Source organism: Pyrgilauda ruficollis, unplaced genomic scaffold (assembly GCF_017590135.1).
Source record: "Pyrgilauda ruficollis isolate IOZ18807 unplaced genomic scaffold, ASM1759013v1 scaffold33, whole genome shotgun sequence".
Lineage (NCBI taxonomy): Eukaryota > Metazoa > Chordata > Aves > Passeriformes > Passeridae > Pyrgilauda > Pyrgilauda ruficollis.
In genome coordinates, this window is record NW_024524711.1 from 5398160 (window position 1) to 5413047 (window position 14888).

The 14888-nt window shown below is 38.7% G+C and overlaps 1 protein-coding gene across 1 annotated transcript in view; it reads right to left on the minus strand.

The window, feature by feature from the left end:
* The window catches only part of MAGI2 (membrane associated guanylate kinase, WW and PDZ domain containing 2), a 705159-nt gene that overhangs the window by 85999 nt on the left and 604272 nt on the right, over nt 1-14888 (minus strand). Inside the window, exons 11-12 of the mRNA XM_041474679.1 lie at nt 5316-5347; nt 890-1079 (exon numbers count right to left, since the gene is read on the minus strand). Coding sequence (XP_041330613.1) covers nt 890-1079; nt 5316-5347 — 222 coding nt within the window. The remainder of the gene's footprint in view (nt 1-889; nt 1080-5315; nt 5348-14888) is intronic.

Consider the following 14888-nt stretch of genomic DNA (forward strand, 5'->3'; position numbering starts at 1 on the left):
AAATGTGAACATTCCAGGCCTCTGGGCCCAACTAATATTAATGGGCTGGTCTGAATCAGCTCCAAAATTTTATTGTAATTTATAGCATATTTTTGTCTATAGGCTTAAGTATTTTACTAAATTTATTGAAAAGTGGCATATGCAAGTAATGGGAGTGGTGAGGAAGCATTTGGTAAAAATGTAAACTATTTTTAAGAATTTATCTTGATAAGTGCAAAGGCTGCAGACAATTTAGAACAATATTTTTAGCTAAAATGTTCTTTACAAAAAGAGTAAATAAGTCTAAGCCCTTTTATTCTTGCTGTCAAAAATATGGGCTATATTTCCAAAATCATGAAAAATTAAAACAAAATGAGCATCTCAATGGCTCAGTACTATTTTGTATAGGTCTTCAAATAGTACTTTAGTCTATGGGTTACTTTCTAACTACCAAGGACAATGTGAAAACTTGCCAAAGACATTTTTATAAAAAAATACATTTGAAATTTCTTAAAAAAATGTCACTTTGAAGTGAAAGTAGGTGAAACTCTTTTTTTTCATTGATAAATTCGCATCTTCCTATAGGTTGACTATGAAGAAAAAAAACCACAGTAAAATGTGGTGGGACATATACTGTGCTTCACCAAGGACTTAACAGTCAAAATGGGGAGATCAAAAATATGAGGAAAAATCACCTATGAAAGTCAAATATGAGAATCTAAGCGAGATCTAGAAAAATATGTAAGTGTACAATTTTTGAAACATTTACAATGGCCTCTATTTACTGGAAAAAAATGTAGATTTTCAAATTACAAAAGATAATTACAGAAAATCATGTCTACAGTGACGCATTAAAAGGCAAAATTTAAAATACTAAATGGCCAGCAGGGTCAAGAGAGATTTCACTTACGCCTACTTTCATAAATAGCTCTTGATTTCTCATACAGCTCATATGGGTCAGGTTTTCGTGGATCAAAGGCCTCTGTTGAATCAGGAAATGAACTCCTGTGAAGAGTGGGTGGATAGGGAATATTCTGTGGCATAGCTGGAGCAGACACACTTGTTTGAGGGCTGCCTTGATTCTCCCATCGTTCCATCATCTGGAATAAAAACATACAGAGAATAAAAACGAAGTTTTGCAAAAACTGCCGCTTTCACAATGAGACCAAAGCCAGTGATTTCTGTTGAAGATGTGTTTTGTAAAATTAGTAAATCTGTTTGCTGCCCTTTGAAATGAAAGGTCTGAAGCATGTGGAATGCCTCTCACAGAATGTGCTGAGCTATTGGAAATGATTTGCTAAAGGTGGAATCTGCGAGTTTGTAAAGACACAATTGTGAGATTTATCAAAATACATAACATACATGAAGGTAATGCTTAGCAAAGAAGGGACAGACTGTGTAGCCAGTGAATGACCTTAATGCTGTATCTTCTGAGAATACATAAAAATAACTAGCTGCCCAGGGAGAGGGAGATAATTGTAAATGGGACCAGAATTTACAATTCCAACTGAAAATTTTAAAAACCAAAGTCAAAACCAAAAGAAAATCTAAACAAATCAAAACTGAAGAGAAAATAATTACAGCATGTACTCAGGCATCTAGTGTTCAAAAACCCACTAAAGTGGCATTATATAACCAAGCACAGGATAAGGCTTTCAACTCTTCCAGGCCATTTACAGGAAAGCCTACAACAGCTTATTGTCTATGCATGAAAGACACCTCAGTTCACACTTTTTTCAAGACTGTCTTTAACAGTCTTACATGTACATCAAGCTTGAAGATATGATAGGCTGTGCAAAAGAAGGCTTGAGGATCTGCTTTTTTATTTCTTGAAGAAGTTGGCTACTAATCAAATTGCATTAGCAAATTTCTTTGAAGAGGCTAAATTAAACAAAACACAAATGTTTATCCCAGGAAATGAGTACTTAGCTATTCCTATAACCCCTCCTGAGGACAAGGGTGGTAAAGGCTCCAGAGCAGTGTGTTCTCACACATAACCCAACAATGGTAATTACACAAAAAATGCCTCTTGGAAACAAACTGATCTGTAATCAAATTCCACTGACTTCTATTGTTGTATTAGCAAAGCTTTATGAAAGATGATTGCAGGTTTACAGTAGGCTTGCTCTATAAATTCTGTGACTATCATTTGTTTTTAGTTCCTTGGTTCCAGAAGGTGTTTGGGTCAGCAGGTAGGCTTTAGTCTGTTCTGATGATTAACTGCATCAGGCTTTTTTCATAACAAGTATGTGTGGACTATAGATATTTTAGTGTCCTCCTGGTAAATATGCTGAATAACTATCCTGCTGCATATCCCAGGTGATCTGACCTTCTTAGGCTCACACTTAAGAACAAATGGATTATAGATCTTGGCCATTTTCAGTTGTTTAGGACCTAATTATTTTACAAAGTATTATTATAACTCAAGATGTGTTTCTGTCAGAATTTCAGCAATAAGTAAGGCTGGTTCATTCAAAACTATGAGTATGTACGTTCTGTGCAATACAGTGGCACATAGAAATACCTGCGTTGCCGTTGAAATAGCTTAGGAATTTACCTTGTGTACCTTCAGGTAGCCCTTACACCAAGATAAATTTTTCCTCTGTAAATAATTGCCCTTTGGGTAAATTAGCCTGTGTAAGTCACATGAATAGCACAGTACTACTTCTGAGCCCTAAAGAAATTACCTCGAGTAGCTATAAACACATACACAGTATATAATTACATTATAAAATTGTAAATTCAAAGGTCTCTAGAAACACACCTGATTATGACCCCTATGTCTAAAGAGGAAAGATGAACTAAACTCGATTCAAGCTCCTTATGATAAAGGAAATTACCAGAAAAATATGTATAGGCTTTACCTTCCCTTAGGAATCTAAAAGAACACAAGCCAGTGAAACCAAACTATCTTATCATTATGCAGACGAAAGACATACAGGGCAATGTCTGTCTTAGAAGTGAAAGATTACTAATTTCTTGGAAAGTGCTGGGGAAATAGATCACTTACCTCTTTCAAAATGCGAAACTGGACAAAATTAAAATACTTAAAAGAAAGATTTAAAAAAAGAAAGGAAAATATAATTATCTTTGATGAGCAAACTTTACCCTGGAGAAAGGACAGGAAACTGGAGATCAATTGGCAAAACCCTACTGGGTCCCATATGTCTAACTCTTGCTTGCTGGTTAGCTCTAAATCTTCAAGTTGGAAGTTCAACCAGCTAAATAAGCAGATAAACAGAAGGGGAATTATATCTCTCAAACCCATATCAACTAATGAATCAGTCACCTAGCATTCAGTAATGGGAGTTATCATAATACTACTCCAGAAAAGAAGGCATTCTTGAGTGAGGACAGTAGTGAGTGCAGGGCATCAACTCCAAACTGGGGCAATGGTGTGGTGACACTGCTCATGGTCAGTTTGCACTGATATTATACATGATATACACATATAAGATATGTGCAATATATGCAGGAATCACTGGAAATATCTGTTATCCCAGCTTACTTTGTTTTCCTTTGCTGTGACACAGACACAGGCTGTGCTGAGGTGTTGGGGAGGCTTTCTGAACCTCCTGTGCTGGCCTTACTGCTTCAGACTGTCTGCACACAGTGCAGCAGGCGCTTGGTTTCAATCTTGTCTTCAGGCCTTGGACACGAGAAATTGATGTCTGACTGTTTCTCTAGTTAAAAGTGGTGCCAGACAGAGGAATTCACACCGCCTTAACTCGGTTAATCATTAGTGAAATCTCTTGCTGAGATTACCACAAAATAGAGTAGCTGTGAGCAGTCAGTCTGCCTGCAGGTACAGCACACAGTGGTGTTATATTATTCTGTGAGCCCTGGTTTTCCTCACATCATTGCATGAAAAACTGCATCAACTCAGGCTGTTTTTCTAGATCCTGATTATTGGCAAGTGCTACTTGAGCATGAACTACCATAGTGTCTATACAATGAAATGTTGCAGAAAATCATCAACAATAAATACACTGATATTTATATATTTGATATGTACATAAAAAGGCTAAGTATGGGCAGGAGGAGGTCTTCAAATGTGGATCTTTAACAAGAGAGCATCAAGATGTATATTTCCTCACTTTTTATCTGAGATTAAAATTGAACATCCCAGCCATTCAGGAGTCTGAAACTGGTGAGAGCAAGCCAGCCTTTAATAATTGGATTTATTTTCAAAAATGTCCTGCTACATAGATGAATAAAGCAACTAATGCAATATTTATTCCAATTTATTGTATACAGACTCTATCCTTTTACAGCAAAACCACCACAAGCTGAAGCAATCTGACGAAGTTGCATCAGCTGATTAATTGCTATTTGTACTTGATAGCGTACAAAAACTATTTTGGCAAAATTTAAACATGCCATGTTCTCACATGAGAGTATGTAAAGGTGTTCAGATTTAAGGTACTTCCCCTGCCTGCTCCCCATTAAGAAGGCTCTAAGTCCTTTAAAAGGTATTGCTATTTTCATTCCCATTGCTCTTAGGAGTCTTCAGGATCTATTGTCTCTACACATCCTTGTGGAGAATTAAAAATTGCTCTAAGGTCTGTAAAATCTCAATTAAAAAGCCAAATTAAAAAAGAAAAAAGCAAACCCAAAACAAAAAACCAAAACCCTCTACAACAATAAGACAAACCAGACAACCAAAAATAGTAGCTTACAAATTCTTTTTATACTGTGAGTGCTGTCACAAATTCAAAAAATTATATTATGTGGTGTCAGCAGAATAAACACAGTCATTGCTTACAGTCTTACAGTAGGAAGCCTTTACTCCTTGGGTTTTACTGTCAAAATCATAGAAACACAGAAAAGTTGATTAAAAGGCACCTCAGTCAGTTATCTAGCCCAAGCTTTTATTTGAAGTGTGACTATTGCAGCTCTAGCTCTCCTAATGCAAGAAAGAGTAACAATCTCTTTGATGGTGTTAAACTCAAGCCGCTTGTAAACCAGAAAAAGTGCATGTTGTTAATTTCAAAGAATTTGCCAGCTAGAAGCCTAGACTGGACTAATTTCTGCTGCCTTCTCCTCCATTTTTCTCCACCTCTTATTTTTAAGCCACCACATTTCTGGTTCTTGCCACCCATCTTAACATGAGGGTTTTCCTTTTCCCAGACCACTTCTGGCAGACTCCAAGTCAACAGACCTTCAGAGCTTATCAGGGAGGCCACCCCTGGTGCTGTGTCACTTGGAGCTGGGGCACTGCTGAGAGGTGTCCCATGAGCTGGGAACTGGATGGGTAGATGAAAGTCTGCAGAAATTTGCTTTGCATGATAGCCACCTTATGAACTCAATGTGTACAATTTTGAAAGGGAACTTACAGGCTTTGGAGTTTTCCATGGAGAAAAGAAACCTGAAATAAACAAAAGATAAAGTTAGCAGCTTTTTCTGGTGCATAAAGAATGGAGGCTAAGTGGTGTCTATGCTCCCATTCTCATTCAGGTCTGCAGATAATATTGATAGATATGAAAATTCTCTACACACAAGGGGTGAAAACACAAAACACGAGGGATAATTTCTAAGAAAAAATAGATAGAAATAGATATACATATATATATATATATATACACATACATATACATATATATAAGCAAGTGGAGCTATTGAGATCATTGCCATACTTTACAAACAGCATGGGATTAGGTTGAAATTAAAAGAACTAATCAAAAGGACTTCCAAATGTCTTGGTGGACATTGGATAAGACACCAAATGACCTGGTATTGATGTGTCAAATGCAGTCGCACCTTTAGGAAGAAGCATTCAGAACATCCCATCAACAAAACCTAATAATACAAGAGATTTTTTTAGAAGAAAAGCCTGAAGAAAAATAATGGTTTCATTAGTCTAGATAAGGTGGCCAAGTCTTGAGAGGATTGCTTATTTTGATACTGTCCTGGTTTTGGTCTTAGTTAGCAAGAAGTCATGCACGACTACCTCTTTTACACAAGTAGGAATCTCCTTTTCCTTAGTCATTAACTGACTGATAATTTGCTTCAGTGACTTTCTTAAATTTGAACTCTTGTAGCTTACAAATGTTTAAAACTCCAGGTATGTCTTTTTCATAAAAGGAAATGGTTTGAAACACTCATTGAAAACACTCATTGAAACCTATCTTATGCAGTACAATGTTAAAAATCTTTATAAAGTATTACATTAAAAAAAGCCTTACAAAGGGTATTGGCTCATGTTTTTTAAAATACCAGCTTTCAACATAGTTTTCATCAAAAAACTCATTCTCAGTTTAATAGCAGGTAAAAAAAAAAGTCCGTGGACCTTCCTAGGTAAGATTAAAAGCTAATAACAAAGAGTTCATTTGTTTTGTTGGAAACAGAAGTGGCGCTTAAAGTGATATTCTAATAGGAGGGCTGCTCTTTCATTCAAAAAATGAATTCAGGTGAAAGAGCAGTACTGACTTCATTATTTCTTTATTTAAAGTGAGTCTAAAAAGAAAATTAAAATTATGAGAGCATTAGCATGGTATCTTTCTACAGAAAAATCACAACAGGAATTTTATTTGCACATAGATTTAAGATTTGTAGAATTCTGTGATAATGGGGTAATCTTTTCTGCCCTGATAATTAATTTTGACTGAAGTATCTTGCAGTGTAAAAGCACTTGAGCCATTTGTAGTAAAACACTGGCTATTTAGTAATGCTAATGTGCTTTTTTTTTAAAAAAAAGGTCTATTGAAAAAAGTAATCTTGGAAAGGTTTACGTTTACTGACTCTACAGTGCCTGGATAAAAACTGCTTTATTAACAAGTGGACAGATTTCTTTCCATCTGTAAACTCAAGCTGGGATAACAGCTATCCTTGATAGATCTGGCTTGTACATCACTTTCAGTATTAAAGATTCTGTGGCAGAAACTTATTAAATAACTTATTGGATGGCAGATGGCTACCTTTTTATTACCCACTATGCTTCTGTACTGTTAATGAGAGTGAAAAATAAGAAGCTCTGCTCTGAGCTAAAGATAAGACTAGAAACCTTCTCACATCCACTTGTTACCCTGATTTCTTGTTCAGAAAATATTGGTAGAGGTAACACTCCTTACCCATTGATACTGGTGCACCTCCCATAATTTACTGTAATGAAAAATTACTCCTGATTAAACTGAAAGGTCTTTTTTCCCTATTTATTTACTGTCTCCACCTAAAAATAAGTTATGCTGGAGATATGATAAAAATTTTACTATCAATTAAAAATATAGTAAGTGTTTAAAAATCAAATAAAAAAATGACATATACATCAAGTCAAGATTTTTTCTAAAGCCCTTCAATTTAAAAAAAAATCCTATTATTCATTTAAACAAAGAGAATATAAACTTATATTTAGCTTGGAGGTTATGGGCACAGACTGCAACATACAAATGACAACATCTACACTCAAAAAAAAAAAAAAGGCAATATTTATTCGCACAGCATGAAATTATGTTAAGAAAACTAACAGATATAGGATGCCAGAGAAGTAAAAGATCCAAAGGAAAACTAAAAAAAAAAAAAAAATTGGAGATCCATATGTGTACAAAAGGATGCTATAGAAGCAACAATCTCTAAAGGTAACAAACCTTGGCCTAATAGTAAAATCCATTCTTCTGATTTAATTTCATCTGTTAGACCTTGACCTCATGTAAAACGAGATAATCTCTCACCTCTGTCAAAGATTAGGTGCTAGGCTAAAGGGGTGAAGGCCTAGTTCCATAAAGGAACTTCACATTACATCTTTTACATGTTTCTTGACAATTTTAATATTGTCTCACATAAGCTCTACACTCACAGCTGAACTAAACATCCTTTTCCCAACCTAAACAAAACTGACTTTTATAGAATATATGGCAGTATCAGTTATTCAATATGAGACTGATTATGGATAATTGTTGTGCGTCAAACATCCAGCATTATCACCAGTATTTAAACACATGCAACAATTGCTGCAAATTCAAGAGTTCAAGAGAATATTGTATATGTAGCACACTGCAAGAGTAAAAGAATCTTCAGATGAAGAGACGTAAAAGCCAAATGCACTTTCTTAGGCATACTGCACCCCTCCTTCTAATTTTCACTTTTAAATAGTACTCTGCATGAGTACAGGAGCAAATCCTCTACATGTAGAAAACTGAGGCTTAAATCTCACCAGAATAGACCTTAATAATGCATATTCAGTGTCCACTCAGTGGTGTTGGCTGTCTGCAGCCACATCTACAGCAGGCAATGAGAAGTGGACTTTCATTTAGTTTGACCTCACTTCACACCACATTTTCCTTTGACTTTCTGGTGCTCATCACATGCCATGTGAGCATTCCCCATCAGGGAGAACAGGATCCCACCTGAATGACAGCTGCCAGCAGACTGGCATCAGTTCATATACAGATACTGATTTATCAACAGGGCTGAAATTTGTTCTCCAAAAAATGCAGCTTTCAATTTCTTTTGAATACTAATACAATACTAATACTGCCCAGCCTTCTGATCCACTCACATCCAATGAGAAATATATACTGGATAAGCTCTTACAACCTCATTCCTCTTCCAGGTTTCTGCTTCTCCCTCCCCAGACTCCCAGTCCCCTGCTGTCCAACTTGTGATGTCTTCATAAAAGCTTGAGTAGCTGAAAATATTATATACATTTACATATGAACACCCCTCACCTCCATATCCACACACTTTTAAAATTTAAAATAACAAAAGTCCACTTAGATCCACCTAAAAATACTTCATGAGCCTTTTCTTACCATGAATGGCTTTTGGCTCACCCATGTGCCTGACAGCCACCCCTCCTCATGGTAACCTCACCACACAAGCTGCAGCCCATTTCTTGAAGAATCCTGTATCTTTTTTATTAACACTCCTTGTACACTCCTTGTACAGCCAGTGCATGTCTGCATCATTTTCGGAAAAGACAGTTGGGTTGCTGGCTTTTGTTAAAAAAGCCACCACCATTCAGACAGGTGCTAGCAGGAAAATACTGTAGTAACATGTAGAAGCATGCAACAATAAAAATACGTAACCTCATATGCTTTTGCAAAAGTAGTTTTGAGAATATAATGATTTCCTATTCCAGGTTGGCTATTTAAACTGTAATAAGGTACAGCAGCTGGTGGCCAACACATATGAACATTTTAATTGCTTAATTTCAAAAAAATAAGCTGAGGTACAATAACAACCACATGTCTTCTAAAAATCAGATTTACATTTTCTCATAAAGCAGTGTTACAAAAATTATTTTTGAGATTGCTTTTTAAGTTGTATTTACCACCTTCCAAAATGAGCTTCCCTGGAAATCAGAGCTGTGATGGTTTCTATGTTGTAACTTAACTAAAAAACACTGTGAACTGAAAACAGATTTTGGGTTCAAATGTAGCAGGAAGAAAAAACTTTTTTCTTTTTTTTTTTTTTTTTCAGATCAAGGTAAATTCCAGCTTCAGTTTACTGTACTTCTCCTTTTTGATGAAGATATCCTGTAACAAAAGACAAATCACATCACACTCATTGTATCTATTTCCTCTTATAGCCAAATTTAAGTATGCTTTTGTTGTAAAATATTCTTACAGATATCATGTGCCTTACACTTCAGCAAGGATTTACTGTTGAAAAGTTTATTTTTCTAAAAGCAGCTTATCAGGCAGGACTTAGAGCATTTGCAAGACAGAGCTCTGATTAGTTTCCTTTTCAGGTTTTTTGCAAAATCCGTAATGTCAGTAGTACAAAACCAGCCCTTAGTTATTCGCCTGTTCCCATGTTTTTGCTCCATTTTCATCTTCATTATTCTCACTATTTTGCATTGTTTCTCAGAGAAGTTCTTCACACCTTGTAGAATCATAAGTAACTCACACAGCTATTGCTATGTCACAGGACTTTTAACAATGTTCACCTCCGTGGCAGATGTGTATGGATAATTAAACTGAAGCCTGGGAACAGTTTGATTTCTGCAGTGACGGCGTGTGCTGCAGGGAGGAACTCAACAGCATCCAACACAAAGACTTTTAATCTAAAGCAACGTTCAGGGTAAGTCAACATCCCTCCACATCACTTGTCACACTTTCACTTTTAATAGGTGAAAGCCCACTAGCTTTCACTGGGCTTCTTGGGAGTTTTTTTGTGCTTTAATATCCTTGTTGCATATGGCTTCCTGAGCAAAGCTGTCTTAAGCACTGAACAGACCTTTCTCCTTCCAGGATGCTTGGAAGTCACTGAACAGATGGCTGATGAGCACTCCCAGAGCATTAACTGACTCCATGGGCATCTTATCAACATCCATGTGACAACACTTCAAGCAAAAGTTTTTCTTTCTAGAAAAGTTACTAGATAAATTCACTGTACCACTAGATTTATTTTCTGCTTTTTTCTTTCTCTTACTGGAATCCCTGAGATGTCTATCAGTTGTCTATATGAGCCTGATTTACAAAGGTATCAAACACTCATTAACTTCAAATGGATGTGACAGGTGAGAACACTGGGAGTTCAGACTCAGGTGTTTGCTTTTAGCAGGTTCAGGGAACTGTTTCTTACCATTCACATTGCACCTGGTTTCTCCCTCTGTATGTTTGCCTTTTGCTGAGCTATGTTAGGTGTGGTCAGATTGGGTGCACGGAGCTAATGCTACCATTGAGTTGACTCATTAAGATTTAAAATATCCTACACCTACAATTCTGAAAATACTTTTCGCAGAGGTAATTTTTTGTGTGTATATAGAACCAATATATACCATTAATTCAATTACTCTTCAAATATTTTCTCCTTTTAAGGAAAATAAGTATGATCAATGAGAAGTAGTACATTTAATTAATTTATATACTGTAGTAAACAAAATCTAAAAGGCAACAATGAATGAAAATAAATGGAAATAATATGTATGAAAACAAGCAGGTGATAAAAGTTTTAGTTGATCATGTCATGTTTAAAGTATCAGATGATGTATAGGGAATGGCAATTAGTAGTTCCATTTCTAATAAAATCAATCATTATTACATAATATTTTTTCAAAGGTCCATCTTTTTTCAAACAGTTCTAAATATTGAGCTCTTACTCTAGCAACAACAAAAAGTTGATTTACCTTGAAATAAAGAGTAGGTGTAAGAAGGCTGCGAGCTCTAGCTCTTCAAGCATAGTTATCTACTCCTGCTGTCTGCTGTCCTTCAGAGAGATGGTGCCATGCTGTGGAGGATCCATTTGGTCTTTAGCTGGGATGGCACCTGATGCAATGGGCCAAAAATCAACACATCCCACATCAGAGTGAGATGAATGACCCACTACCTTTGACCAGGTCACAACATTCCACTGTTTAGAGCAGTGCCTTTTCCCTTGCAGTAGGTGACACACAAGCAGCACGGCTAATAGCTGATAGAGCACTGTGTTGCAGTAACATGAAGGCTGGTTACAGTCATCAGCTGTATCAACTGCAGGTTCACATGAATAAACTAAGAAACGCCTCTGTCTTCATTATGGCTATATACATGTGCTCAGATGTTATTAACCTAGTTTTTCCTGAAAAAAACTCACAATGGTACAAACTGATTCTCAGTAGTTGCTTGTGTTGGCATTTTGCTTTATGCTCCACTATTTGATTGCTCCAGTTCTCAACCCAAGTAAAACTGCAACAGAAGTAGTGCTCCAGTTTAAACCATCACTGTTTTTCACTCTTTGGCCTACTACACCTACGAAAAGTGATCCCAAAGATTAAATACATTCCTGCCTATAGACAATCTATGAAAGTATGGGCAAAAAGCAGGGACTGCTCAAAGGAAGGTCAGCTAGATCTTTACCCCATTAGGGTACCACCCTGTCTGGCTTATCTCTATTCCAGATGATTTGGGGGCATCGTGAGTCCAAGTCTTTATTTCAGCTCTTCTTTCAGAGTTTCAGACTTCTTGACACGTAGCATAAAGTGTGAGACAGAAGTTTATCAGAAATGATGTAGAGGTAGAAGAGTACTTTAGGAAAATGTACCTGATCTCATCCTATGGAAGTTGCTGAGGCGAGTGGCTCTGGTGCTGACATGAATGGCTGTGGAGTGCTCCAGTGAGGTGCACAGGGGAGTTGTCTGAATTTGGGAAGCTCAGAGGAGAGCCAAGAGCAGCCTGCAGCTCATGCCACTGCTGACAGGACCAGGAGCACCAGGCCAAGACTTCCTCCAAAGGATAAAAGAAACCTGTAGGGATCTCTGGGGGCCAGGAGCACCACCAGCAGGGTGGTCACACAGGTCATGGTGTGGCACCAAGGACATGATGTGGCAGTCTGGTGGCAGCTGGCACAGAAAGCACACAGGAATGGTGCTGAAATCCTGCCAGCTACAGGAAGAAAGACATGGCCTCTCTAACTTTGCACCCAGCATGAGGAACACAGGTGCCCAGGTGGAACTCCAGTGGGAACATACTGCCACCCCAGTGCCAGGATTTGCACTGCCCTTGTGCCAGGACTGTTGGCACAGTGAGGAGCTGCTGTGCTCAGTGACACCTCTGGGAGGAAGTGAGTAGGCTGAGGAACCAGGGGGAGTGCAAGAGTATCAGACTACTGGAATCTCAGAATATTCTGAGCTGGAACAGACACACAGGGATAATCAAGCCCAACTCTGAATGAATGGCCCATCCAGGGACTGAGCCCATGACCTTGGTGTTTATTAGTACTGTGCTCTAACCTTCACTCCCTGTATTCCCAGGGACAGGCTCCCCCGATAGACAAGACACATGATAGAGAGAATTTGTCATCCTCTCCCCCTGGCTGAATACAGTGACTTAAGGGATTGGTGGCAGTGGTGACAAGTGCCTGCCCAGTGCCTGTGTCCTCTGGGACTGCCTCACCTCTCCAGGTGTCCAGGCATAGCAGGTATGAGGCTCTGCAAGTGGAACCAAACATAACAAGGCTGGTGCTTCATCCAGCATGGGCATGATGCTATTGTCAAGTTGGCCTATTCCCTGTGCCAAAGCTGCCTTCCAAAATAAAGATGGGTCATTGTCACAGGAAACTCCCTTCTGAAGGGAACAGAAGGCCCAATATGCAGCCCAGACCCACTTCTTATGGAAGCCTGTTGCCTCCCTGCAGCCTTGGTTAAAGATATGAAGAGAAAGTTTCATACCCTGACACAGCCCCATTATTCATTTCTCAGGTAGGCAGTGATGAAGTTGCAACAAGAGGTTAGAGGGAAATCAGGACAGACTTGAGGGCCTTGGGATGAGTGGTTAAGGGATCAGAAGCACAGGTAGTGTTCTCCTGTATTTTTACAGTTGCAGAAGATTATTACAGAAGAAACAGGAAGAACCAGCAGATCAATCCTTGGCTCTGTGGATTTTGTTTTTTTGATCATGGGTTAGTTTAGAGAACACCAGGACTTCAGAGACCAGGTAGGGTACAGTTGTCTCATAGTGGGGAATCTGTGCACAGGAGTTAGCAGGGCTCATTGAAAGAGATTTAAACTGGATTCGAAAGGGGTAAGGGATAAAACCAGGCTTGCTAGAGGTAACCCTGGGGCCTGCATGTCACTCAGGGACGGTGTGCTAGCAATATTCTCTGGTCTGCTGTCTCGGTGGAGGCAGGGGATGGATCCATGCAGCAGCGGAGACATGAAGGCTATTAATGTGCTGGAAACCATGGAAACAGCTGACAATGGCCAACATGAATTAGGGCTTCTCCCCTCAAAAAGGTGGCAGGATCAGTGGCCCAGCTGGAGAATGTCTACACCACTGCACACAAACAGGAAGAGCTGGAAGCACAGTTCTTGGTACCACAGGAAAGCTATGATATAGTTGCCACCACAGCAGCATGGGGGGATGACTCACATGCCTGGACTGCTGCAATGGAAGACGATAAACTCTTCAGGAGAGACAGGCAAGGAAGGAGAGGCAGGGGGCCAGCTCTGTATGTTAGGGGCTGTCTTGACTGTCTGGAGCTCAGTGATGTGATGACATGGCTGAATGTTTAGGAATTAAGAAAGGCCAGCTAGACAGATAACATGCTGGGAATCTTTTGTAGACCACCCAGCCAGGTTGAAGAGGCTCATGAAATATTCTATAAGCATCTGGGAGAAGTCTTACAATCGCTAGCACCCTGACTTGTATCAGCAATAGTGTGGCCAGCAGGCCCAGGGCAGAGATCATTCCCCTGTACACAGCAATGGTGAGGCCACTCCTTTAATCAGTTTTGGGTCTCTCAGGTCAAGAAAGACACTGAGATGCTGGAATGGGTCCAGAGAAGGGCTTGCACAGGGCCAGTGAAGGATCTGAAGAAGAAGTTTGATGAGGAGCAGCTGAGGGAGCTGAGGGTGTTGAACCTGGAGACAGGGAGGCTCAGGGGGGACCTATTTGCTCTACATATTTCAGGTAGGAGGTTGTGCTGAGATGGGGGGTGATCTCTTTTCCCAAGTCACAAGAGTTCTGACAAGAGAAAATGGCCTAAAGTCACACAGGGATATTTATATTGTATATTTGGAAAAATTTCTCCACCTAAAGGATTGCCAAGCAGTGGAATATGCTACCCAGGGAGTTGGTTGAGTCACTATCCCGGGAGGTATTTAGAAGATGTTTAAATGTGGTACTTCAGGACATGGTTTAGTGATGGACTTTGCAGGGCTGGGTTAATGGTTGGCATTGATGATCTTAAGGTATTTTCAATCTAAACCTTTTTATGATTCTATGATTCTAAGTTTCTGTGTTTATAGAGCTGATACAAAATCTTAAATGACTGTGAGATCAATATTCAACTTTATAAACATAGGAGCCCTTTTTGTGCAGTTCATGAAGTTTCACTGACCTAGCTTGCTTAAACAACAAATTTTCAACAATATTAAAATCTTCATAAATAATTAGAAAAAGGATAGTTATTCAAAGTCATGAATGCTAGAAGTATTTGCTGTTCAAGCTGGAACCCTCACCGGTCACCTGAGTCTATCAGAATATAATCTA